General features: G+C 32.4%; 5 protein-coding genes across 6 annotated transcripts; 4 read left to right on the top strand and 1 right to left on the bottom strand.

Moving 5' to 3' along the window:
- LOC109349377 (ethylene-responsive transcription factor 1B-like) lies at nucleotides 2,362–3,336 on the top strand. Its single transcript, XM_019590146.1, has one exon. It carries the CDS (start codon nucleotides 2,460–2,462, stop codon nucleotides 3,273–3,275), a length of 816 nt encoding a protein of 271 aa, XP_019445691.1. The 5' UTR covers nucleotides 2,362–2,459; the 3' UTR covers nucleotides 3,276–3,336.
- LOC109349378 (ras-related protein RABA1f-like) lies at nucleotides 6,027–9,944 on the top strand. The gene is made up of 2 exons (XM_019590147.1): nucleotides 6,027–6,471; nucleotides 9,298–9,944. The coding sequence occupies exons 1-2, from the start codon at nucleotides 6,251–6,253 to the stop codon at nucleotides 9,728–9,730; spliced, it is 654 nt and encodes a 217-aa protein (XP_019445692.1). The 5' UTR covers nucleotides 6,027–6,250; the 3' UTR covers nucleotides 9,731–9,944.
- LOC109349379 (histone H3.2) lies at nucleotides 12,872–13,506 on the top strand. Its single transcript, XM_019590148.1, has one exon. The coding sequence runs from the start codon at nucleotides 12,933–12,935 to the stop codon at nucleotides 13,341–13,343; it is 411 nt and encodes a 136-aa protein (XP_019445693.1). The 5' UTR covers nucleotides 12,872–12,932; the 3' UTR covers nucleotides 13,344–13,506.
- Nucleotides 15,201–17,252, bottom strand: LOC109349375 (2-hydroxyisoflavanone synthase). The gene is made up of 2 exons (XM_019590143.1): nucleotides 16,241–17,252; nucleotides 15,201–16,075 (listed from the first exon to the last, which is right to left on the bottom strand). Exons 1-2 carry the CDS (start codon nucleotides 17,141–17,143, stop codon nucleotides 15,416–15,418), a joined length of 1,563 nt encoding a protein of 520 aa, XP_019445688.1. The 5' UTR covers nucleotides 17,144–17,252; the 3' UTR covers nucleotides 15,201–15,415.
- LOC109349376 (isoflavone 4'-O-methyltransferase-like) lies at nucleotides 21,170–26,549 on the top strand. Of its 2 annotated transcripts, XM_019590145.1 has the most exons (3): nucleotides 21,170–21,288; nucleotides 25,236–25,992; nucleotides 26,133–26,549. In XM_019590145.1, exons 2-3 carry the CDS (start codon nucleotides 25,264–25,266, stop codon nucleotides 26,433–26,435), a joined length of 1,032 nt encoding a protein of 343 aa, XP_019445690.1. In that variant the 5' UTR covers nucleotides 21,170–21,288; nucleotides 25,236–25,263; the 3' UTR covers nucleotides 26,436–26,549. The 2 variants fall into 2 exon arrangements, with proteins under 2 accessions (XP_019445690.1, XP_019445689.1); XM_019590144.1 differs by lacking the exon at nucleotides 21,170–21,288 and having other exon boundaries at nucleotides 25,029–25,992.

Raw genomic sequence — 27,257 nt, 5'->3', positions numbered from 1 at the left:
ATATCAGCATTTGTCAATAATTCATTTCTCGCGATATTCACCTAGAACATCAAACCAAAGATATAAAATCTACATAAACATATAACTCCTAACAATAAGTTGAAGTGGTATAAGGTTTCTTGAACAATTTTCAAGATTTCAATGGACCAAATTAACTTAAGCAAACAATGAAAGTGGTATGTGGAAAGAACTTCAATGTTAACATGAATCCTTATTAATCTCATACTCTTTTTGACACAATTGTATATTTGAATACGAATCACACAAAAAGGATGACATGTTAACACAATAAGACCATAAAAGATGATGATGGAAGAAAATAAGAGTTAAATGGTAGTTTAGTATTTTTGCTATTCACTTTAACTTTTAATTAACAGTATTAGATTAAGGGGTACATGTAACTGTAAAAAAAATACAGGGTAATATGGGTAATTTCATTAAAGCTTGGGAGAGTTTCGTGTAATTTACTCTTAAAATTTTTACTAAAAAACATAATGCTTAAAATTTTAAAAATAATATTGATTTTTCCTAATTTATTATACTAGAAATCCTATTAACTAACTATGAATAGCATAAATTAATTGGTTAAATAATTCTAACTTAACTAAAAGTTTTATGTTCAAACGGTAGAGCTGATGGACGTGTAACTGTCTTAATAAATGATCTGGCTCGAACAAGATTGGAGAAAAAATGTCATTTGAATAGTGACCTAACTATAGAAGTGAAATTTTTATTACTTTTATAGTTGAGTTATAAATGTGTAAACTTATATAGTTATACCTTTGGGACATAAGAAACTAAGGGTATTTTGGACTAAAACTAAAGGTGCTTTAAAATTTAAAGATAAAAGCGCTGAATTTCATCAAATTTGGGCTGTGAAAATTCTAGCATGGACAATGAATCAACAATAAAAAACCCAAAACCTTTTAGTTTTTATTTTCACCAAAACCACACAAATTTACATGGCCTGTCAAAAAATAATAATTAATAAAAAGTAAAGGTCCCAACCCGTATTTGAAGTTTCAAAGTGCAGCGCCACATTTTCATACACGTTGCTTAAAGTGCCAAGGCTTCTAGTAAGCCACCTCACTCAGTTGTAAGTTGTACATTTTTATATTTTAAAGCACAACCGTGTCCTTGTGGCTTCTATTTTATATCACCCTCCTATTATTAATCATGTATTCTTGAATCAAACCTACCTTATGTTCCAAGAAATGTTCTTTTTTGTGTTTTTTTCACGTCACCTTGTTTTTTATTTGGGATTGATTCCAAGTATTATTATTGCAAAGCCGCTTTGTTTTTCCTTTTGAAGTGTAAGCGCTAGCTATTAAGCTAAGACCACTAACATCCGCTAAGAAAAACGTTTAGACAACTAACATATACAGCTACTAATGGCCGTGACAAAGTGATAACTTCAATAACAATGAGGAAGAAAAGCCACGCAATACATAGGAAGAATTAACTTGTTCAATTATTGAAAAGAGGGTTAGGTAGAGGTTCTCAATTGAGTTGATAACCCATTCATATATCTTCATACAGGGATAAACATAACCTCTATGATTATATATATAAACACTCAAGAAAGTGAAAATTTAATGATATATAAATCAAATATTATAAATTTTATTAGGAGAAAAATGGGACGTGTACTAATTACCCATACTTTCATTTATCTCATTTATTTTATTATATTGACACAAATATAGCATCACCAATATTCCTATATCACAAAAGGTTGAAAACTACGTACTTATTCAAGTATCATTAAAAACACAATAAATAAGATTACCTATAGTTAAATATCATCAAATTATAGTTTCTAGATCACTCATTGTTATCACTTATCCCCAAGTTTCAGCAAATCTAGTTTGTGATTTAGTATGGGTGGAAATCATATTGTGTTGGAACTTGTTAGTTGGTTAGTACTTTATTTGTAAGGAAATTAAATGGGAGGGAAAAACTAAGCAGCTTTTTATCTGAAAAAAATAATACAATAAAATTTAAGTTGTTCCAAACCAAGAAAAAAAAGCAACCAAGTTCACTGTTGCCAGCTTTCAAATGATTTAGCGTCTGTTTTTCTTAATGTTTGATTGGTATGAATCAGACGAATATATTCCAATTCAATGCATAAAAGTTAATACAGAATCTAAATTAGAATGGGATGAAGTCCCAAATGATTGAACAAGCACACAAGTCAATAGGGTAGCATTAAAATAATACAACCCATTATGTCAACACTGCATTATTAATGTTCAAAATCTTGAATTTCTCCATGAACTTATCTGGTCTGTGAATTAAAGCACAAGTTTCCAACCTGGAATTCCCATTATTTAGCAAAATAAATACATTATATATGTTAAGTCAGGTGTCAAGACCCTTATACTCATATATATATATGTATATAGCTTTGCATTTGTATATCTTACAAATAACATTCCTTTTCAATCTTATTCACTTATATGATTTCCAACATGGCTATTCATGCAGCTTCTGAAGGGATTCTTGAGAATGTATGGTCTAAAATTGTGAGCAGTGATAATGCAGCAGAATCTCCAAACTCCTGGGAAGAACTACCTAATCATGATGTGTCTATGGAGATTCTAAAAAGGCTTCCAAGTTTAGGAAGATGGATATCAATGGGAGCTGAATTCTGGGAAGAAATTTTGGATGGTACCATTCTACCTGATGCAAGAAATACAGAAGATTCTAGTAATACCAATTTGGAAATTGACACTGCTAATAAACCCAACAAAAAAATAGAAGAACAAGAATCTGTTGTTAGAGAAAAACATTATAGAGGAGTAAGGAGAAGGCCATGGGGAAAATATGCAGCTGAGATAAGAGACTCATCAAAGAAAGGTGCAAGAGTTTGGCTTGGAACATTTGAAACAGCTGAAGAAGCAGCTTTGGCTTATGACAAAGCTGCTTTGAGAATTAGAGGTCAAAAAGCACACCTTAATTTCCCACTTGAGACAGTTGCAAAGGCTTTAGGACTTGACCAGAAAGGAATAATAAGTGGTGTCACTGCATGTGTTTCTAGAACTTTTAAAGAGGATTGTTCTGCTAGCACATACACTGGAGACAAAGAAAACTATAGCAATGGCAGGAAGAGAGGATCAAGGGGAAGGAAAAGATTTGTGGATATGGTGGATGATGAACAACCTGCTACAAAAAAATTGGCAACCTTGGAGGGTATACTAGAAAATGAACTTGATGTTCTTGTGTTTCATGACTTGGGGAGTGATTACTTGGAAAATTTGCTATCTTCTTTTTGACAAAATGATTGTTAAGGTTGTCATAGACAGTAGTTATAGATATAAACATTGAAGAAATCTGTCAGATACTTGCTATCAAACTTAATAGTAAATGCATCCTGCATCGGCAGAACAAAGTATGAGACACCATGATTAATGTAAAAATAGAGCTATCATTTACTCCCTCCCTTCCAGATTTTTTCATGTTATTGCATCTCTGAAAACCAATACACATTTACATTTTAATCTACTGTTGTTAATATATTAAATTGGTGAGACACTTGTATGGTAGTATATTAGTTTAAGAATGAGGATATTTTATCCAAAAATTCATCTTCATATGTCCCAAACCAATCATATCCTATCAAATAATATAAAAATGTTATTTTATATTTTTAATTTTTTTAGGTATGTGACATCTTTCAATTGAATTGGGACACAGTATAACAAGAGAAAAAAATGATATGATATATATATATATGAGTAACTTTGCTCAAGAATAACAAGAGAATAATATGGGCAATATTTGCTTAAAAAAATACTGAGAAGAATTTAGAGAAATGGAGAATATGAAGATTGTAAAAGAGATTGATAAAGAAAGAGACCAACCAAGAAGGGACCATAATAATGACTTAACCAAGAAGAACTATAAAGATTGATTGAGTTGACATTTTCTTCATAAAGGTCTCATCCCCTTTCAATTGGCCTATAGGTTATCTTTATAATCTTTTAGACCCATTACCAGTACATTCACTCTTCATTTTGCACCAGACTATCTTAGCTTTAATACATAGCATTGTTGGCATCATCTAGATTTGAAGAGTGATTCCGAAGGACATTTGATTTACCGCAAATGTGTTACATCTTTTTGTGTGTTGAGCAATGAAAGAGTGAAGGGGAGGAATGAAAATTTGGTAACGATGAAAAAAAAATGCGAAATAGATACATTGTTCTTATACCATCTTAGTTTCTTAGCAATCATGCAAGAAAAAAGAGAGAAGGGAATTGAAAGAGCAAAATGAGAAGAAAAAAATATTGAACTTTCATTATTGGAATTCACTCTACACAAAGACAAAGTGTAGAAAATTTATACAATGAAAAAATTAGTAGTGGCTTGAAATCCAAAGTACCATTGAAAGTAAAACTAATTCTAACTATCATAACTAAAAATTATCTAAGTATGAATCATCTTTAACAAATTGATTCTAATTCATTAGTTTAACATGTTACATGTGTTTCACTAATTAAACTAGAAAAAGTGAAATTAGATAATTTATATATTATATTAACATCAATATAAAAAAAATAAGAAAAAATATGATAATTATTTTTATCTACCCCATTTGTTAAAAATAAAATGTGTGATTTGATAATATAATATATTTTAGAATTATAAACAAAGATAATTATTGTGCTTTTCATCATTAACATTTAGAAATTTATGTCATTTTCATAATAATTTTTAAATTTTAAATGAAAATTGACTAATATGATTGGTTTTGGTCGATATTGATCAATATAATTTTGTAAATGATATAATTATTGTACTATAACAGTATAGAGATTAATCCATTGATTTTCGGTTGAAATGTTTGGTTTGGTTCGATTCATTGGTTTTTTGGTTTAATTGACTCGTACAAAACATAAATTTCATTTTTCTTTATTTATGCCGTTATTTATTACTTTTTTTTTTGCCAGATATTTCTCTATTTTTTAATTTAGTTTCGAATATACATTAAACAAAGTTATTTTAGTCTAATTGTATTCAACTTTTATATTTTACTATGGATAACACCAAAAGTAAAATTTTGGAATGGAGTGAAATAATTTGTTTCCAGGTTAGGCCTCTCCTTTTACTATGGATATGAGAGGGTGCACTAAATACTAGGGTGAACATGAGTCAGATTTGATTGGGTAAGACTTGTTCCTTACACAATTCTAAAGATTGGTTAGTTTATTTTTTGAATACGAATTCGACCACATACCTGAAGTTAAACCGACCATAAATGTTGATCGAGTTAGCCTTCGATCAGACCATATACTTGATTAAATACAATACATATTCATTTTAAATAAAATTTCCTAAATATTACTTATTATTATTATTATGGAAATGTAAATTAATATATTTATATATATTGTTAATCATATATATATATATATGATGTAAAAAATAAATAATCAATGATACTTTCAAGTAAACATGTGTGTCGCACTTTACACAATTTAATATAAACACATATAAACATTATAAATGAGTGACTATGAGACGTGGCAGACTGTGTCATGCTTGTGCTTATCCGATCTAAATATCAACTATAACCAGGTCATACCAGGTGAGTGAAATTCTGGTTATTTGGAGTAAATCAACAAGATACTAATTCTCTTGTATATAAAAATGGAGAAAAACTAATTTTTTATTTTAGTGGAGAAAATTGTAGTTAACTATTCATTTATTTCAAATTATAATACTCCTTTTAACACACAAAAATACAATATTCTTTCTTAAAAAATTATAATACTTCTTTTTAACACACAAAAATACAATATTATTTCTTAAAAAAATTATAATACTCAGGCAAGCGGTTTTCTTAAAGTTTGCTTATTTGAATTCATAAAATAAAATTAAAAACTTATATTTGAAGAAAAAGAAAAAAGAAGAGCCGTCGTCTTCATTCTTAAAATCTGGCGACTAATAATAAAACCCCACATTTCCAGTGCCATCTGTTTAAATTACTTCCTCTGTTTCTCATTCAATTCTTACCAAAATAAAATAAAAAGTTACTTTTTTATTTATCATTCTTCTAAATCTGGGTCTAAATTTTGATTATACCTTAACAAAACAAAAATGATTCCTTTCTTTCATTCATACCAACCCATTTGAGCCTCTTTCACATTCATCAAATCAAAATCACTTTTTTATTCATCTAATTCTCCCTCTGGCCAAAACACAAACACCCACGTAGAAAACAAATAAGCAAAAGTGTTTGTGGCAAATGGGGGCATACAGAGCTGATGATGATTACGATTACCTGTTCAAGGTGGTGTTGATTGGTGACTCTGGTGTTGGAAAATCGAATCTTCTTTCGAGGTTCACCAAAAATGAGTTCAGCCTCGAATCTAAGTCCACCATTGGCGTTGAATTCGCTACTAGAAGCATTCGGGTTGATGACAAGGTTGTCAAGGCTCAGATTTGGGACACTGCTGGTCAAGAAAGGTTCACATCTATTTTTTTAGTTATTGTTATCATCATCAAGTCTATCATGTTCATATCTCAATTGTGTGTTTATGAAATTTTTTGGTTGGTTTAAGTTTAACCATGAAATGTATTATCATCAAGCGTATCATATTCATACAATCATACCTTAATGTATTATTATATTAGATAGGCAATTAGGCATGTTAAGTTAAGTGGTGTTTTGAATCGTTTAACTTGCGCTTGCTATTCTACTCAATGTGGGACTCCTAACATTGCTGTAGGACATCGGCTTTCACTCTATCAGCACTTAAGCACATGAGGAGAGTATAACCCAAAAGATTAGTCTATTAGGTGGGAGAGCTCATGGCTTAAGTACCACATTGAGTTTGCTATTCTACTCAATGTGGGACTACTAACACAATGGCTTGGGTTTGGGTCGTGAATATTGTTATATTATTGTGTATGATTGTGATTGTTTTTTCTTTTGCATTTGGGAAAGGAAGAATGAAGATGGGTATGTGGTTGTTTTAGATTTTAGCTGGATTTATTTTTTCTTGCTGTTAATTAGAATGGGGCAATGCATTGCTTTAGTGTTTTTCAGACCGTGGAAAATGCTGTTGCGCTTTGAAAAATGAGTTTTTCTTCGCAGAAGTCATTGTGTTCTTATCATTTGTAATTGAACCTGCACTTTTTATTTCTAAATGACAAAATCCAGGCATTGATTGCATTGAGTTATTGGTTAAATAATCTGAATTGTTTCTCTTGGAAGCATTTAAGGTTGATAAACTAACATTTCAATATTGTTATTATTCATCTTTTTCAAAAGATTTTATAATTCCTGGTAATGACGTAAGGAACAATTTACTAAGCAATACAACAGTATGAAGATCGAATCATCATATGGCTAGTACTTCTCTCGATAACTTGTGACAAGAAGTTATCGTGAGAAGCTAGTTTTTGTGGAAAATTGGAGAGCAGGCATCATTAAATAAACTCAAATTGGTTTCCTCATTGTGAGACAGGAGTTTGGAGACTGTTTTACTCTGTACCTTCCGTTATAATTTTGGTGCCATTAGAACATATTTATATGCTATTTTTAACACATATCTCGTGGTGTCAAATAACAATATAATTCTATTTTGGTTTTCCTTTAATGCATTGGTTTCTTTTACTATCCAGCAGATTCGAAAATCCTGCTTTGTTTTCAAATTGATGCATTCAAGTTTTCTATGTAAGAGGCCAAAAGAGACCTTGTTCTTTTCAGTTTTTCTTTATGCTATGAAGTTGGAGCTCATGTCTTTCTTTGCAGCTTCATCATTTTCTTCTTAGCTACGAGCTTTAAGCTTGTTTTTTATTTAGCTCTTATATACAAAAAATACAAGAATAAATGTTATATAGGTGGAAGTTGAATGCAGTAAAAAATTATGTGGAATAAATTGAAAAGAGATGACATGTCATTGCTAAGATGTGATGAGTTTTCCTGCTAGCATTTAAGTTTGATATGATCATGGTGGTAATGTTATAGTTTATAGCATGATGGTTATGCAATTTCTGATAATATGTAAGGAACATTTATTGATTGTTGGGCTAGTATTATTATGACTGCAATTCCTGAGATTGTGTGAAACATGATGTTTGGTGGCTGAAAAGAAAATGAGTTAAGTAATGTTTTTAATAATCTAGTTAGCTGGATAGTTATAATGACATGTAGAAGTATCCATTGGGTTGCTCCTTGAATTGATTTCCTTCTAATGAAACAGTATGTCAGTGGAATCTAAAGGCTTTACTTATATTTCCCTTATTTGGTTAGACATCATGTGCCCACTATAATCTATCTTTAATACCAACTGCATTGCTTAACTTATGCATCTATTTTTGTTTCTGTTTTATTATTATACCGTTCCTAATTGTCGAATTATGTTTTCAAAGATTGGATGCCTTTGGCAATGCTACTTTATTTCCAAAATGACACCTTAAACAGTTCTTTCCTAACCTGCTTTCATACAACTAACTTGAAAATCATATGATTGTCATATAGCCATTACTATTTTCTTTGCTAGAGGATGAGCCTCAGCGCAATGGTGACGTTACTCCTTAGTGACCAAGAGGTAATATGTTCAAATCTTGGAAACAACCTCTTCACTTATGGGGTAAGACTGTAACATCTACCCTCCCTAGACCCCACCACGTGAAAACTTCATGCTCTGGGCCGCCCTTTATTACTGTTTTCTTTTCCGAGAGTGAGCCTCAACGCAACAATAAAGTTGATGCTTTGTGACTTAGAGGTTATGAGTTTGAATTTTGAAATAGTCTTTGTGCTTGTAGGAGTTAGGTTGTATACATTTACTCTCCCTAGATCCTATCAAGTGATAGTCTGGTGTACCGGGTCGCCCGTTACTGTTTCCTTTTCTATATAACTGCCGTCTTTCTAAGGACATTGGTCCTGTTTGTCAGGTCTTGGAGACAAGAGATATAAGAACAAATATTATGTTTGAGGAAGGATAAGTTTATAACTGGATAGGGAAAATGCACCGGAAGCTATGGAAAAAAGGGTAGTTAAATAATCTTCCATTTTGGGTGAATTACATTGGTTGTTTGACATTATTTGACTACTTAATTAGGCTGTTTGATAATTAAAAGCCAGAGTAATGTGGACATAGTTAATGACAATGTTTACAGCATAGCAAGCTGGTTGGTAATCTTGTTGATTCATAAATCCTGACATGAATCTTTGGATTTCGAAGTAACAACACCTAATTCTAGATTTCATGTAAAGATGATCTTGTATTTTATTAACTTTTCATGTAAGGTATTTACCTTATTTTGCTTATTTTAAAACTAAAGGTACCGAGCAATTACAAGTGCATATTATCGAGGAGCCGTTGGTGCATTACTAGTGTATGATGTTACCCGCCATGTTACATTTGAAAATGTGGAGAGATGGCTAAAGGAGCTGAGAGATCATACAGATGCCAACATTGTGGTGATGCTTGTAGGAAACAAAGCAGATCTGCGTCATTTGCGAGCAGTTTCCACCGAAGACGCTACAGCTTTTGCTGAACGAGAGAAGACTTTTTTCATGGAAACATCTGCCCTTGAGTCCATGAACGTTGAAAATGCCTTCACAGAAGTGCTGACCCAGATCTACCATGTTGTAAGCAAGAAGGCCCTTGACATTGGTGATGATCCAGCCGCATTACCAAAAGGACAGACAATCAATGTTGGATCTCGCGATGATGTATCAGCTGTGAAAAAAGTTGGATGTTGTTCTGCTTGAGTATGTAGCAAAGTCTATGCCTTGTTTATAACCATGCAGAGATTGGATTGTCAGCATGAAAAATAATTGCATCAAACTATAAAGTTTCTGCTTTGGCCTGTAGGGAATTTCTGTTCAATATTAGCCAAATACTTCATTTTGCATTACTCCGTTTTTGTGTCATTTTAAGATATTCATTTATCTAATTTCAGATTTTTCAATTTGGTTGTCCTCAGTGTTTCTCATGCTTCTATTTGTTCTCATCTCATCTATGCATGCATGTTGACAAAGTAGATTGTTTGGACTGGTTCTTTACCCTGCATAGTTCTATCTTCTAGGTTGCTCATAGTTCTTGATAGCGAAGGTTAAACAAACCAGTTGTGTGAATGAGTTGTATCTTATTTTTGGTTAAATCGGTTTGGTTGTTCCTATAGAGGATTAAAAAATCAATTGAAAGTTTGAAATTGATATATTTTTTCTTGATTAATTTAACCTTCCTTAGCAATGCATGAGATGTAGAGTTGCACCTCTTTTTTCAGCAAGGGTGCATTCAAGTACTTGCACTTTTAACTTAGATCAGAAAGTTATCAAGAAGACTTCACATAAAAATAGCATTCTTCATAAATAAAAAATCCTCCATGAAGCTCAATGTTCTATTTCGGGATGCCAAGAGCTGGTTTTAATGATTTTCCATAATTGTTTCCCATTTAATTATCATGAACAAAGCAGCCTAAACACATGCATAATAAGCACTTTTTACAAGAACGTGCATGATGGGTGCACATTTGACATCTCACACTTAGTGTCACTCCATATGTTATCACCTTGTGATTGATTGAAAAAATATATTTAAGTTAAAATTTAATTTTTAAGTATTTTGTTGACTACTCATAGCTTATAACACATAGAGTGACACTCATTATAGAATAGTAGATGTGATCCTTGCATGATAAGCATGATTGCTGCAGTTTTCTTCTGTTCTTTTGCTGAAACAATTGATTTAGTTATCAGTTTCAAGCATTGGAAAATCAGCAAAAGACTATGATATCTAAAACTTACCAGCTTTCTCTTATTCTTGCTTCTTAGCAGCATCTACTCTTTGTTGACGTATAAGAGCTAAAATATCTGCATGACAAAGACATAGAACATCAACATTGGTCATTAGGAAATGAAAGCCCCACCACATAGTACAAGTGCTTTTAAGACTAAAGATATATCACTTGTCATTTATCCATGCAAAGCACGTTTTATTTCTGTTAAACCTATAATCAGAGAATAGTATTAATGCACTATTCTCCCATATAATTAAACAGAATAATGTAGTATCAGGATAGGCTTCAGGATTTGCTAACGCTGATGGTTCATATAGAATTCCAGCTAAGGCTTTGTTTGGGAGTTAGGAGGGAAAAGAAAGGGATGAGAGGGTAAAGAGGGGGAGGAAAGAAAGGAGAAGGGAGGGCAAATCTAACTAAACCTTTCCATTGTTTGGGAATGTGAAATTTAGATAGGAGGGGATGGAGGGTTAATGTAATACAAAAATACTATTTTACCCCATTCCCTTTAAAAAAGTAATAGTATGTTATGTATTATATGTTATAAAATAATATTAGTAAAGGTATTTAGCTAATTTGGCTTATTTTCCTCCCAAAACACCCCAATTTTGGCATTTGGAGGGTTTGAGGGGGTTTGAAAAATGCTTCAAATCTCTCCCCTCTCCTCCACTAAACTCCCAAACAAGAGAATCCCTCTCCTAAGCCTTCCCCTTCCTTTCCTCCCCTCCAAAATGATACTCCCAAACACACTCTAAGAGGACACCATGCAGGAGGTGCTCAACATGTGACACTTCTTGCTAGATCTCTCAGTTAAGAATTCATCATCAGATCTACATAGCTTTTAGTCTATTCCAGACTTGACTTTTAGTCTCATACATAAAAAGGAACAAACAAGTTGAAACATGATTCTGGTAGCTGCATGGAGAGGGATTTGGTGGCAGCCAGCTTTGTGAAGGGGACAAATATCACTTGTCCCATAATTTTTGTATCTTCATGTCCCCAACCAATGAAACTTCATGAAATAATATTAAAATATTAATTTTTGTTTTTATAATTTTTCTTTTAAAATGAATGAAGTTTTCTCATTGGTTTGGGACACCAAATGACACATGATTGAGGACATGTAATTCATATCCTTCTAAAGGTGGTAGTATTCAGAATGGAGATCCCCTGTCCCAGATTGTGTCCCCCACCAATTACATTGTGTCATTCAATTAAATAAGAAAACAAAAAAATACAAGATAGAATTTCTTGGAATAGGTAATCCATCTTCCCTTCATAAGACGAAATGCATTATTATCACAATTAAATTATTTCAAAGATGTACAAAAGGAAATGAAAAGGCCAAAAATGGATAAACTCATCTCAACATCTCTAGCTTTAAAGTTCTTGGGCTTGACCAAGTTAGGGTTTTCAATATCAAAACCCCTTCGGTAACCTATGTCTTATGCATACTTTATATATTATATAGTGTAATATCTATATAATGTCTTATACATATATCATTTATCTGTATTGTTTTTTAAAGAGTTAATTATAATTAAAAATGAATGATGAACTGACAATATATAAAAAATTTACATGGTTAATGCATATATTTTTTTCCTGAATTATATACCCATTTGAAAGCATAATTGTGTTCAATTTAACTTGTGATATTTAATTACTGAAAATGGGTTAAAATGGTGTGCCACTATCTAATATTCTGACTTATATGATGACCCGTTAGTGGGATGGGCAAATGGAAAAGCAGAAGCATCGGCCATTTAACAAACGGGTCCAAATTCAAAGCCCAAATATTCCCTCTCCTTCTCCGCTCCTCCCTCAAATTTTTTTCTCATCTTTTCGGTTTTCCCGCAAAAAAAATCATCAATCTGCGACACACCATCCAATTCAATCTCAACCATCCAAGATCTCCAAATCAACGATCTCCCCTTACACAAGCCACGTCATCGATCCGCATGATCCCATTTCTAGAAACAAACCATACCCGTTCATTCCCCTTCCAAACAAATCAACGGCCACACACAATCATTTTCTCACAAACCCAAACTTCAAAAATCGAAGCCCCCACTATATAAACCACCTCTCACCACTCTCAATAGCATCAAAACTTTTCTATCTCTCTCTCTCAAATTCAATATCAGTTCGCGGTTTCCGGTGATCAGAAAATGGCTCGTACCAAACAAACTGCTCGCAAGTCCACCGGTGGCAAGGCACCAAGGAAGCAACTAGCAACCAAAGCCGCTAGGAAGTCTGCTCCGGCGACCGGCGGCGTGAAGAAGCCACACAGGTTCAGGCCAGGGACAGTTGCACTCCGTGAGATCCGCAAGTACCAGAAGAGTACAGAGCTTCTTATCAGGAAGCTTCCATTCCAGAGGCTGGTCCGTGAAATCGCTCAGGATTTCAAGACCGATCTTCGTTTCCAGAGCTCCGCTGTGTCGGCGCTGCAGGAGGCGGCGGAGGCCTATCTTGTGGGGCTTTTCGAGGACACTAATCTCTGTGCCATTCATGCTAAGAGGGTTACTATTATGCCCAAGGATATTCAGTTGGCTAGGCGCATTAGGGGTGAGCGTGCTTGATTAAACCCTCGGTTAGGGTTTGCCGTTGGTGTAGATAAGTTTGTACTCTATGTCTGCTTAGTGTTGAAGTGTTCATGGTTCTTTTGTTGAAGATTTATGTAATACCCTCTTGATATTAATGTCCTATTATCTATGAAATCAGTACTTTGATTTTTATGCCCTATCAAATTATATTTTGTCTTTGGTGTTTCTTTGTGTTATTTATTTATAGTGAAGTTTGTCATTGATTCGAGAGCAAGGTATATAGGCTGTTTAATTTGAATTTGAATTTATATGCCACAGATATCAGTTTTTTCTACTCATTTCTGTTCCAATTATTCTCTGCTGAAGGGAAATCAGTAGGCAAGGTTGGCTTTGGAACAGCTTTAATCTTTAACATCTGGTCTATCTCTCCTTTTGATCATGCCACTTATTGTGTCTTTGTTGCCTACATGTGGATAGTGAATCTTGGTTTCAGGGGAGGACATTGATCCTCACCCTGTGCCACCATCTGCAGAATGAATAGAAAAAAATAGCTATTCCGGAGTAAAAATTTTCTAGTCCTTAGCTATGTAAGATGTTGCAATGTACTCACATAAGGCTCCCATGGATTAATTCTCTGCATTAGAAAATTTCTTCATTTAAGAAATGATATAGGTCATCTACATTCTCAAAGGCTATAATAATTTTGAAATCTGTGACTCCTTTGAAGGTTATAAAATCATTTACTTAAGTATGTGTTGAGGGAAAGATAATGATGCCATCAGCTTTGTTAATCAATTATATGATGTCTTCTGATGAAGAATTATGTGTAAGGTAGTAGCGTTTTCCCATTGCCTCCTTTTGTTTATCTAAGATCTTCCTAATATTCTTTTGTTTTTTTGTTTAATTGTTGTACCACTTCTAGTCTCCCTTTTACATTGGCTGTTCATGATTATAGGAATGGAAAGATTTGTTCCTCCCCCCCAACTGAATCCCCATCATTGAATTTCTGTGATTGATAGGGATAAGGCTAAGGGTAGGGGTAGACCCGAAATTACTAAAGTGTATAAGAGGGGTAAGAGGAAGGTTTGGTTGTTAAATAACTAACCTTGGCTCTGTTTCTCTGGGTAGTTAGTAGTTAGGCCCTAGTAGCCACCTATAAATAGAAGGAAAGGCTTTAGAGAAGTTAGTTAAGAAATTGGGAAAGATAACTGATTGAGGAATCAGTTAGAAGAGGATCGTGGGATCCTTCACCATTGTATTCACTACCATTCTCTTGTGTTCTTCTATCTCTAATAAAATTCATAGAACCCTATCACGAATTCTATACTCGTGAGTTAGGGGCATTTCTTTTCATCCCTATTACTTTCTTCCTTACCCCTGGATACCAGTGTCCAACAGTGATGAGCCAAAGATATATTTTGCTCACCCAATGTATATGTAGTGAAACGTTTGCTTTCTTATTTTCTTTTTGATAAACATTTTGTCATTTTCCCCCCACTCAGATTGACTTTTCTTTTCTGTATAACCAAGAGTATCCTTCAAACAAAATGTCAATCTTTTCTGTATGACCAGGACTATGCCATTTCTAGTCTCCCTTTTATTTTCTTATCAGATTATTTTTTAATATAACAGCTGAAGTTTCTTCATTTTCTGTCTCTTTTTCCAACTTCCAACAGAGAAATTGCAGAATCTCCCTCCCTTTTATTGGCTATCCCGAGTTTCAGTTTTATGTTAGTTTCGTAACAATTTGTTATATTAGTTTTTGCAGTGATGAAGCTATAGTATACCAGATTTTCTATCTGTACTACTGTCACCAAAAGTTTGTTGGGACAACCGGACAAGGAAAGAGTGTAATGGTTGGAATCAATGGAGATGCAATTTATAAAGATTAAATATTTAAATTGAGACAACATTATTACAAAACAATAAAAGTTTAAAATTACATCACACATAACACCAGGGATATCTTTTGGGATGACATATGTCTATGTCAACCTGGGAGCACATCTTTTGTAAGAAAAAAGTGTAGACAAATAGTTGATACTTTATTGGAATGAATATAACTCTGCAATAGCATATATAAGCCAAGTCATACCGTGCTGTTGCATTTAAGAGGAAAGAAGTTTAGCTGCAGTAGTTTCTCTTGCAAGCGGAACACAGATGAGATTGTTGGACCTTGGGACAGTTAAACCAAAACTCTCAGCCATGCTAACTTTAGCATCTTTACCCTTCAATATTTGACCTTGTGGTCCAACAGGCTGCAAGTCAAAGCACTGAATAACAGATGCAAGCAATGTTGCCATTCCAGAAGTTGCCAAATTCACTCCAGGGCACATCCTCCTTCCAGACCCAAATGGTAAGAGTTGGAAATGTTGTCCTCTGAGATCAACTGGGTCAGTAGCAGTATCCAAAAACCTCTCAGGACGAAATTCTGATGGGCTTTGCCAGTATTTTGGATCTCTTCCCACAGCCCAAACATTGAAAAGTATCAATGCTCCTTCTGGGATTACATAGCCATTAATCTCACAATCTTGTACACATTTTCTTTTGACCACGGGTAGTGGTGGGTGCATACGGAATGTTTCTTTCACTATGGCTCTAATGTATGGAAGATTCTGAACATCTGCTTCATCAACTAGTTTATCTTTTCCAACAACACTATCAATCTCCTCCCTAGCTTTCTGGAACACTCTTGGGTTGTTGATGAGCTCTGCCAAAGCATAGTCTGTTGCCACAGCTGTGGAATCTGTCCCTGCTGAGAAGAAATCCTGCACACAAAGGGAAAGTGGGAATATTGTGAGTTACAATATTGGTTAATGGTTCCTTCACTTTGGACAGAAAACATTTTTCTTATAGGCTTTGTTTTTAGAACATTAGCATAAATGATATTTCCTTGTATTTTACTCTATTTTCAAACAAAGCATGAAACTTACCACAACAAGACCCTTGATTTGTTCCTTGGTAATCTTTATTTCCATGGTTGGGTCCTCAGCAAAGTCAAGCAAAGTATCGAGAAAAACTACGCTCTCTTCACCCTTTTCAAGTTCCCCATTTCTCTCTTTCCTCTTCTGCCTTATCTCTTGGCGTTTCTTAATAACCTTTTCAATAACAGGATCAAACCTGTTAAATAATTCTTCAATTCTCTTCTCATAGTTTCCAACCTTGAGCTTCTTCAATGGCCAAATAAAATCAGTGAGACTGTATTCCCCAAAGATCTTAACCACCTCACGAGCAATATTTCTAATCTCTTCAGACTCACCCAACATCATCATAGAGATGGTGCCATTGGTCCACTTGAGTAGTTCCTCAGTAACATTAAGGGGTTGTTGAGTATCCGAGTTAAGGGCTAATACCTTAAGAACCTTACGAATTTCTTGGCTCCTCAAAGGCCTCAACTTGTTAACAGTGGTTGCATTGAGAAGATCATTCATGATAACCTTCCTAATGAACTTCCAGTAAGGTGCAAAGGGAACCATAGCTACAGAATTATTATATGTGAGACGCTTTATAGCTGAAGTTTGGAACCTTGTGTTGAAGGAAGAAGCTTCATGGGTTTGGAGGAAGAGTTTGAAAAGGTCAGGGGTAGATGCAACAATTGTAGGCATGGAACCAAAGTATAGAGAATACAAAGGACCATAACGTTCAGATAGTTTGATAAGGGATTGGTGAAGAAGGGGTTGGTCCAAAAGGTGCAAGTGCCCTACAAAAGGAAGGCGTGGCTTAGGAGAAGGAGGGTTTGGAAGGTGTCTAAGTGTTTTTGATTTTGCAGATGGTGAAGGACGCAAGTAAATGAAAAGAGCTATGGCCAAAAAAGTGAGAGCAAGTTCGATCAACATGGTATTGTTTTTGTGTTTATCTTTGGTGTATCTATAACAAGTGTGAGGAAGAGAGAGTAGTGAGTTTGAGACTAAGTAGCAGTGTTTATTGCTTGGTTGAAGGAAAAGACTTCCAATGCTCCCATTTTATAAGCAACTCATTCATGCATCAAAATTGGCAATTCCTGTCTTGTGAAGAATTGTTGATTTTTTTAAATATCTGAATTTAATAGAATAATACACATTAATCAATGATGATCTATGTGCTTGGCCGCCTCAGTTATTATTCTATGTGGGCCTCACTGTTTGCAACAATGTTGAATGAAAAATCAAATGAATGAATCTTTTTTATCACCTACTTCTTTTCTAGTGTGAGAACTCGTGCTGCCACCTACTTCTCTTTGATTTAGTTATCAAGTTTTGACTCTAAATAGTTGGTGGGTACGTAACACTAAGTCAGCTGAATACTATTTGAAGAGGAAAGTGACACAGAAAATGAAGAAAAAACAAAATGTAATATATTTTTACTATTGAGATATCCTCTTATCATCATAAGATAATTTATCTCCTTAAAATCACTCATTCTTTGATATGTGTTTTATTTTTCTTCTTTATAAAAATTTTCATTTTAAAATATATTATAAAAAAGTAATACACATGTCAAACAATGAGTGATTTTAAGGAATTTTAAGGAGAAAAGTGCGAGAAAATATTTTATTCTCTTTACTATTTTATTTATACTGGACTGACCATCTCTTTTACCCTTAAACTATAACACTAGCCCTAGACATATTGCAAGTATGAATTTGCTTAACGTGTTAGAGATTTTTTTGTCACCCTGTTATTATAAGATTCTAATTTAATTTATCAAATCAAGTACTTCAATCTTTTTTGGTACATTAAGTACTTCGATCTGTTCCTGAAAAAACAGCCCTACAGATTTTTAAAAACACCAATATAGTTAATAATATAACTAATTTTCATATCATTTTTTTGTATTTATCCTTTATCTCTTCACTTACTATCTTTAAAGTTATTTAACTAACTATTTTTTATTTTAAAATTAGTCCCTAGTGTTAAAGGCATAGTTGGAAAACTAACAAGTAATATTTTTAAACTTCTAAATAGATAAGTAAATAGAAATATAAATAAATAAAATAGACAAACAATAAACAACAAATAGAGTGACGTCTTAGGTGTTATCAACAATCAAATAATTAAGATAACAAAAAGTTTTTATTGAGAGCCTTTCTACAATCGACACCATTTTCCTAGGCAAACTCATATTCTCATATTCTAGTTTAAAGTCAAGTTTGGCATACAAAGTGCAGTTTTTGTTACGTAGTAGCAAACAAAGAGATATTATTTCATGTGCCGGTCTTATCATGAAGTCAGCTTTCCATTACTCTTTATTATCATAACTCAAATTACTCTTCCTTTAAAATTTTAAATTGTAATCTTACAAAGTTTATCAAACAGAGCAATTATTTCAGTATCTTATTGTCAAATATTTTTATTTAAACTTAAAATATTAAGTAAGTATTTTAACTCAATTATTTTATTGACACTTCAGCACTTTTGTTTTTTAACAGCAATACATTTTTAAATAACAGTGTCATAAAACTATATACTACAGTAACCCTTAATATACAACTACACATAATAAATTTGATTTTTCTCACAAGTCACCATTATGTTTCGGGGAGTTGATTCGAAAATCAGATGTGATCATTTTGTGTGGACCGAGGAAGTTTGTTTGAACATTACCGAAGATTAGGTGTGAAGCAGAGGTGTTAAATGAGCTACTTGGATGAGTATGGGCTAGCCAATATCTAGTCCAAGTTAAATTGTGTTGGACTAAAAAACACCTATATAATTTATGCATATTAAATTGTAGTTCAAACCCATCCGAATCAGGTTGTGGGGGGTGGTGGGCCGACCCACATAAACTAAAAAATATTTATTTAAATTTTAACATATTTAATCTATTTAAAAATATATATAATGTGATATTACTGTATTTTTTTTAACATACTTGTTATGCTTAATGCAACCAAACTTATAGATCTAATGCATTATGTTTAAGTGTTTGAGTTAAGACATGATGTCAAGTCTACGTTTATGATTTTTTATACAACTCTTTTATTAAATCTTTCATTTCTATTGGATACTAACTCTCTCACTTCATAACCCAATATTTATTTTCTATTTTTTTTTGTTATAAGTTGTTTTGTAAATTTTCAAGTAGGCTTATTATCAAACCAAGTGTCCCCAAAAAGATAAAAATAAATAAAGAAAACGGGTAGTCCAAACCCGTCTACGTAATCGCGGTCCGAGCCCAGATTTAATATAGCCCAGTCTAGTCGGGCTAAAAATCTCGGTTCTATAAAAAGTACCTAATATGATATGCAAGCCTTATAAATGTTTGGGCTTTGGCGGGCCGATCCAATCTGGCCTGCCCGTTTTGACACATCTAGCGTGTGCATGGACTCGATAAGGCTTGTGTCTTACTCGATCTAAATATTGATAATTTCATTTTTTGAACCGCCCTGACCATAGACCTGAGACTAATCTGACCATAATATTGTATAAGTCAACCTCCGAACTTGACCTAGACCCGATTAAATGTAATGCATATATTTTTTGAGTAATTTCTTCTCAATATTTTACTTATAATTATAGATATGTAAGTTAAGATATGAAATTATAAATGTATATATATATATTGTTAATCACGTATACGTGATAAAAATTAGAGAATCAATGATGTTTTGACCTAAGTAATATCATTATTCTATACACAATTCAATAGAGACATACATAACCTTGATGAGTAAGTGACTTTTAGCCAGGTCAAGTCATACTTATCACACAGTCCTAAATACTGTTCGGGTTTGATTTTTGAACTCAAACCTAATAAGACTCTACTCTATTTGGACTGATCATAATCGGGATAAACTGAGTAAACCTAGTGGTGTCCTTGTCTCCTACCAAATACCATTAGCGTAGTGTCCAACGAGGTAGATGGGAGAAGGTCCCAAGCTACCCATTCATTTTTTGTTTCTCTGTGGCACCCACTGCCCCACATATTACCAATACTGTGAAGTTTCACTTTCTTCTTAAAAATAGTACAAATCAATCAAGAACCATGTTGGGTATGTTCTATGTTGTATTAAAATAATTTAACTACTGTGATTGACGTTCAAGAATTATTATAATATTGGCGAATTTTTTTATAAGTTAAAATATGTCTTTACTCTAAATAGGGTAGTGTAATATGTGATACAAAATGGAACACCCACAATTATCTTTCTACTTCAATTATTTCAAAGCTGAAAACCATTACCTCCTATAAGGTGTTGGGTGTTCAAATCACATTACCGAAAAGGTATTGATAAATTAATTAGTGCAGTCGTTCTAGTACTAGTCAAGAAAGGCAACTTAGTTTATATGAAGGCGGTTTCTCCTTTAGATACATTATTGCACAAGCAGTCAATAATTTTGTCTCTATTCTTCAATCTCTCATAGCCACATACTTCTTCAACTGGCAATACGATTCATGTTCTTTTCAGCAAAATTTGTTTTGTTGTCCCCTCAGTGTTTTGTATAGGCTGTATGATAAAACTATATTATTATCAATAAAAGACAAATATTAATATACTAATATTTGTTTATAAAACCATAAGATCAGTTTGATTGCAAAAGTATTTGTTGTTTCTGTTAAGGATTTTAAAATGCCATATATTTTCATTAAGTTTCACGATTATAAATATATGTAGAGTAAATTGTGGTGACTTATTTTATATGCTTTATTGTTATTTTTTTGTGCAAAGTAATTTTTTAAAATAGAAATTGTCTAAGATGACAATTGTTATAATAGGTTAACACCTTCCTATAAGTGTCATATATATCTCGCTCGATCACAGTACTAGAAGCACCCAAATAACTATCATATATTTATGGAGTGTATGGTATACTTTCAATTGCTCATATATTTTTTATCATGTTTCGAACTGATTACTGAAGTGAGTTATTTTCCAAAGATTTGTGCTTCACTATATATGTTCAGAGAACAAACATATACAATGAATCTCTGTTTGGCGATTCAATGAATCATCTCCATGTCCATCTTACATATGAAGCAATGTCTGAAGGTCTGATTCAATGTATGTCAATGTGTATATAAATTTGAAAGGTAACATACTTGTCATAACATTTAATTTTCTTATCTCTCTCTATTTAAATAGACTTAATTATACCTAACTAACTAATTTATTTTAAACATATTTTAATCATAAAAAATATACAAAAGATAAATGTGTTTAGAATAATTACTAACAATATAATATTAACTGTAAAATATATTTCAACACATGAAAACATAAAACTACTGAAATAATGGGAAATAAACAATTGATGTCTTAAAAAATGGTTAGATACTTATTGATTCCTCCTTGCTAGCCCTACTTTGCATCGTTCACCTTGATCCATAAACCTATAAATTCACTATATATATATATATATATATATATATATATATATATATATCATGGACTTGTGAATTTATAGGTTTATGGATCAAGGTGAACGATGCAAAGTAGGGCTAGCAAGGAGGAATCAATAAGTATCTAACCATTTTTTAAGACATCAATTGTTTATTTCCCATTATTTCAGTAGTTTTATGTTTTCATGTGTTGAAATATATTTTACAGTTAATATTATATTGTTAGTAATTATTCTAAACACATTTATCTTTTGTATATTTTTTATGATTAAAATATGTTTAAAATAAATTAGTTAGTTAGGTATAATTAAGTCTATTTTATTTTCTATATAATAGGTCGATTAATTTCTTTGTAATTCAATATTATTCTCTCATTCAATCGATGATATACACACTCATTTTTTTTTGCTATTTGATTTATAATATTGTATTGCTAGTAACTAGTTTAAACTCATTCACCTTTTACATATTTTCCATAATAAAAACATGTGTAAAATAAATTAGAGTTGAAAAAATTTAAAACCACCCTTTCATTTCTTCTTTGATAAATCTTTCTCTATTCTTTCTTGTGGAATCTAAAAGGGTGGTTGATAACTGTGTATAACAACTAAGTAGAAGTACAAAACATAAGTTGCAACACAACATAGATATGCTAATAATATATCTTCCACTCAGAACTTTAAATGAAGCTAAAATTAACAATTATACATTTCCCCTCCTTTACTCTAATAAGCCTTCAAATTACCCTCTATGGAGAAGATGCATCAGCCTTGTAGTTATACAACTTCCTTCATCTGTGCATGCTTATGCTCCAAACATTCATGCAAATCACACTCTTCATTACTTGAGCTTTTACCATTGCCATCATTATATCCATTCTCCTCATTACCAACCACCTCCTTGCCAATAAAAGCGTTCATTGATACCGTGCTACTAGCTGGAGCTAGCTGAACTAGAACCAATAAAAGTGGTTCAATGATATGGAGGGGAAATCGAAAGAACTTAATCAACACTCTTAGTGTTTAACCAAATCGTTCCTCCTCCTAGAATGGTGTTGGATCACCATTGATTGCAACGGAAGTTATCAAATTATATGTCTATAGTACTTATTGGGTAATCAATTTCAATAATCATATTGATATTAAAGGGAGCCAAGGCAGAGAGACTTGATATTAATGGGTCAAATATAGAATTCTCATTCCAGTTGCATGCTCCCATTTCCTTTATTTGTCTCTTTCTTGGAATTGTGTGTTTTTCTAAGTGTTAGTTTGGCAGCAGTTACACCCCAGTAGAAAACTGGTGTTTGACGGGTAATAGAGGAAAGTGAATGATTTTGGAGTTATAAAATACAATTGTGAGTAATTATAATGTCTTAAGTTTCTTTTCATTTTTCTTCAAATCACAACTTGCAAATATACCCCAGTAGAAAACTGTTTGTTAATTAAGGGATGCATAGTTAAGTTTTCCAATAAAAGTGTCCCCCGTGACAAATAGGATAAATTTATTTGAAAGCTTAAAATAGTGAATGGAGATAGCTATGCTTTTGATGATCCATTTGTGTAATTATCCAATTAAAAAGTGTTATTTTATATCTGAACACTGCTTCATCTCATCTGTCAAAATCTATATGATAATAATATTTTTATCAAGCCTAAGTTCTATCAGCATTTGTGAAATACTTTCAAGTTTCTATCTTAAGTTTTTAACTAATTTATGATCCTTCTATATATCAATAAAATCTATTTATAAATTCTGAATATTATTTTTGAACCAGATTGTTTTTAAGACATTTTTCTCCACCAGGGTGATTATTTCATAAATTATTATTTGTCGACTTATTTATCTCGAAGGAATTATCTTTAATTGCTCCCTATTTTTTAATTATTAAACAACAAATCTTCTTAAGAGAAACTATAAAATGAGCTACTATCACTTTTCATTTTTTATTTGTAAAATTTAAGTTAAATTAAAGAAATAAGAAATGAGATATTTTAATCTTGATTCCTATTTACAAAAACGTCTATGAGAAAAGGAAACCCAATTTAAATTTTAAAATAAAATTTTAGGATAATTTAATTTGAATTTTAAGAGATATTTAATTCGAAATTATATTTATACGAGATAACACCAACCAAATAATTAGGGTCACAATCAATAACTATAGCATGAGTTGATGGTTTAAATTGTGGAGGCTCCTATTAGGTTAGTTGTGAAAAAACTTGAATGGTTGGGAAGATGTTGCATCACTGAACAAAAGAAATGATTGATTGATATGTATGTAGAAACTTCCAAAGCGTGTGTTACCACACTAACCTTTAGGTTTGATTCGCCCCCACCAATTTAAGTATATATGATACAAATGGGATGAATAGTAAATCTCTTCAGGATACTTTGGAAAACCTTGATGTGTTTTGCACCAACACACCAAATATATCTTTCGATAGTAATTTACAAATCTCAAGCATATCTTTCGATAGTAGTTTACAAATCTATGTTTCCTACACTTCTCTAATGCATTAGAGAAATGGAGGATGATTTCTTAGATGAGAAAAGTCGGATTTTCTATGTCACATTATGCCTTGAAGTTTCTCTATTTATAGAGAAATAAAGGTCACTTGGTGAAAAGAAACACTTTTGAGATTCTACACTTGGTGAAAAGGTACACTGTTTGGTAAGTAATACATCCTCGGTTCAAATCCCTACGGTTGCATTGTTTCATTTTTATTCGTACTAATATGAATAAAACGTAACAAAACCATTCAAGCTAAGAATTAAACTCATGACCTCCAATTCATTGTCAATAGGTACAACCACTGAACCAATTATCATTCTTTTTCATATATCATGAAACCAAAATATCTATATACGCTCTATGTGAATTCAGATATTTTGGAAATATCTCTCACATTAGTTTAAAAGTTAAATTTTGAAGGGGAAGAAATAAAAAAAAAGGCTTGAGAGTCATGACATATATCAAACTTTCCTGTTCTTTTATTTTTCCTTTAAAATCCAACTCCCAAATTAATTCTTACTAAAAAAATTGAATAAGGTAATAATCTAATAAATATTTGTTGACATCAACGTCCTTATTCATTAGCTTTTTCTTAGTGAATTCATTGTAAATTTATGGTTAGGACTATTGGTCTCACCATAAATAATGTGACCAAAATTTTCCTTTTAAAATCTAACTCCCAAATTAATTCTTACTAAATTTTTTGACTAAGGTAGTCATCTAATAAATATTTGTTGACATCAACAAGATTGTCCTTATTCATTAGCTTTTTTCTTAGTGAATTCATTGTAAATTTACAGTTCGGACTATTAGTCTCACCATAAATAATGTGACCCAAGTGAATTTATTAGATTTCTCAGTATTCTTATTCCAGACATATAACACAGCATCTTAAATGGTCTGTTAGGACTACCTCAAATTCTCCGGAACAAGAGACAAGAGAAGGCACTATTATTTATTGTGTCATGACATAATTCTGCATCCGAAATATCTGTCTTTATTCTACATCTTGAACATATAAATGCTGCATCATAGTTTATATTCTCAACATATCCACTTAAACAAAATAAACACAAAAAAGTTCAAATGGCTTTCAGTAGCAGTAATGGAAGTGAAGAGAGTGAGATGTATCATGCACAAATCCACTTGTATAAGCATGTATACAACTTCGTAAGCGCCATGGCTCTCAAATCTGTTATGGAACTAGGCATAGCAGATATAATCCATAACAATGGAAAACCCATCACTCTTTCTGAGTTAGCCTCATCCTTGAAACTCCACCCTTCAAAAATTAGCGTCCTTCATAGGTTCTTGCGCCTCTTAACACACAATGGATTCTTTGCCAAAACAAAAGTACAAGAAGAAGAAGCATATGTTTTGACCCCTCCATCAAAGCTTCTTATAACAACCAAGCCAACATGTTTGGCACCTATAGTTAAGGGAGCCCTTCATTCAAGTTCCTTAGACATGTGGCACTCTTCTAAGAAATGGTTCACTGAGGATAAGGGACTCACACTTTATGAGACTGCAACTAATGAGAGTTTTTGGGCCTTCCTTAATGGAAATCATGATTCTTTGATCATGTTTCAAGAGGCTATGGCAGCTGATTCTCATATGTTCAAGCTTGCTCTCAAAGAGTGCAAGCATGTGTTTGAGAATTTGGAATCACTAGTTGATGTGGGAGGAGGGATCGGTGGTGTAACAAAGCTCATCAATGAAGCATTTCCTCACATGAAATGCATAGTATTTGATCAACCACAGGTTGTGGCTAATTGCTCAGGAAATGAAAATTTGAGTTTTGTTGGTGGAGATATGTTCAAATCCATTCCTTCTGCTGATGCAGTTTTACTCAAGGTATATTTATCAAACTTTAGAAACCCATTTCAACTAACATATCCATATTTCATATTTGTGTCTTAACCAAAGATAAAAATAACCATTTTAGCACAATGAGGTTGGAGAGAATATAAATGTTTATTGACCTTTTTTTATAGTGGGTTCTACATGATTGGAATGATGAATTATCTTTGAAGATATTGAAGAACTGCAAAGAAGCTATTTCACACAAAGGAAAAAAAGGAAAAGTGATTATCATCGACATAGCTATAGATGAAGAGAGTGATGATCCTGAATTAACAGAGTTGAAGCTGGATTATGACTTGGTGATGCTAACTATGTTCAATGGAAAAGAAAGGGGAAAGAAAGAATGGGAGAATCTTATCTATGAAGCAGGTTTCAGCAACTACAAGATCACCCCAATATGTGGCTTCAAGTCTCTCATTGAAGTTTATCCCTAGTTACTATAATCAAATTTTGCAACAACGTAACTTTAATAAGGTTCTACTTAAGAATAAAATCATTAGTACTTGTTACTCAGTCTTAGGAATGAATTTCATAGCTAGTTGCATAGAGATCGTTATTTTGTGATAAAAGACAGCAAAAGATCCTTTTAATAGAACATGGTTTGAAATTGAATCTCCATACTTATTCTTATTGTACTCTAATGGAAGAATAATTGGTTTATTCAAGTAAAAAAAATGTAGTTACCAGTCATTATCTTTAAGTAACCACATTCTTTTTGCCAATAAATTTTCTTCAACTTTCTTTCTTCCATCTACCTACCTTTATTATATGTTTTTTTTTATGTATAAGCAATGTTTTTTAGCAGGAGGAAGAAGGAGAAATTTTACATCTATAGAGGTCATAGCCTAAGGACTCATGTTTTATATCTAACACTTATACTCTTGGACCCTTATTATATATGTTAGTCTTTCAATAAATTCAAATATATAGCATGAGATTGATGAATAGAAATAATATGGTGCACATTTTTATTTTTTATTCACCTCATAATAAATTGATTCATATCTTATAAGGTTGTTAGTTCATAGTTGAGTATAAAGTTTTTTACATTAATATATCATCAACTATTCTTATTCATGTATCAATTTTATATTTAAAAATAGATTCAATATATAAATAATAGATGATGCATTTATAATATAAAACTATTATTATATTGTAAAGACTATTTTCATGCACAATGCATGATTAGCATATATTAATTACAAGCAGAAAGTGTGTGTGAGAGGATATGCAGATGTCATTTACCTCGGTGA

This window comes from Lupinus angustifolius, chromosome LG06 (assembly GCF_001865875.1).
Source record: "Lupinus angustifolius cultivar Tanjil chromosome LG06, LupAngTanjil_v1.0, whole genome shotgun sequence".
NCBI classification, from domain to species: domain Eukaryota; kingdom Viridiplantae; phylum Streptophyta; class Magnoliopsida; order Fabales; family Fabaceae; genus Lupinus; species Lupinus angustifolius.
Note: the sequence above shows the minus strand (reverse complement) of the source record. Positions and strands in the feature narration are given on the sequence as shown.

What these genes read in the sequence shown, in the direction of transcription:
- LOC109349378 (XM_019590147.1), top strand. Translation starts at nt 6,251, where the DNA reads ATGGGGGCATACAGAGCTGATGATGATTACGATTACCTGTTCAAGGTG. An exon ending in GACACTGCTGGTCAAGAAAG is followed by an intron (nt 6,472 to 9,297) that starts GTTCACATCTAT and finishes TTAAAACTAAAG; the next exon opens with GTACCGAGCAATTACAAGTG.
- LOC109349375 (XM_019590143.1), bottom strand. Translation starts at nt 17,143, where the DNA reads ATGTTGATCGAACTTGCTCTCACTTTTTTGGCCATAGCTCTTTTCATT. An exon ending in AAATCAAGGGTCTTGTTGTG is followed by an intron (nt 16,076 to 16,240) that starts GTAAGTTTCATG and finishes CTTTGTGTGCAG; the next exon opens with GATTTCTTCTCAGCAGGGAC.
- LOC109349376 (XM_019590144.1), top strand. Translation starts at nt 25,225, where the DNA reads ATGGCTTTCAGTAGCAGTAATGGAAGTGAAGAGAGTGAGATGTATCAT. An exon ending in CTGATGCAGTTTTACTCAAG is followed by an intron (nt 25,993 to 26,132) that starts GTATATTTATCA and finishes CTTTTTTTATAG; the next exon opens with TGGGTTCTACATGATTGGAA.
- LOC109349377 (XM_019590146.1), top strand. Translation starts at nt 2,460, where the DNA reads ATGATTTCCAACATGGCTATTCATGCAGCTTCTGAAGGGATTCTTGAG.
- LOC109349379 (XM_019590148.1), top strand. Translation starts at nt 12,933, where the DNA reads ATGGCTCGTACCAAACAAACTGCTCGCAAGTCCACCGGTGGCAAGGCA.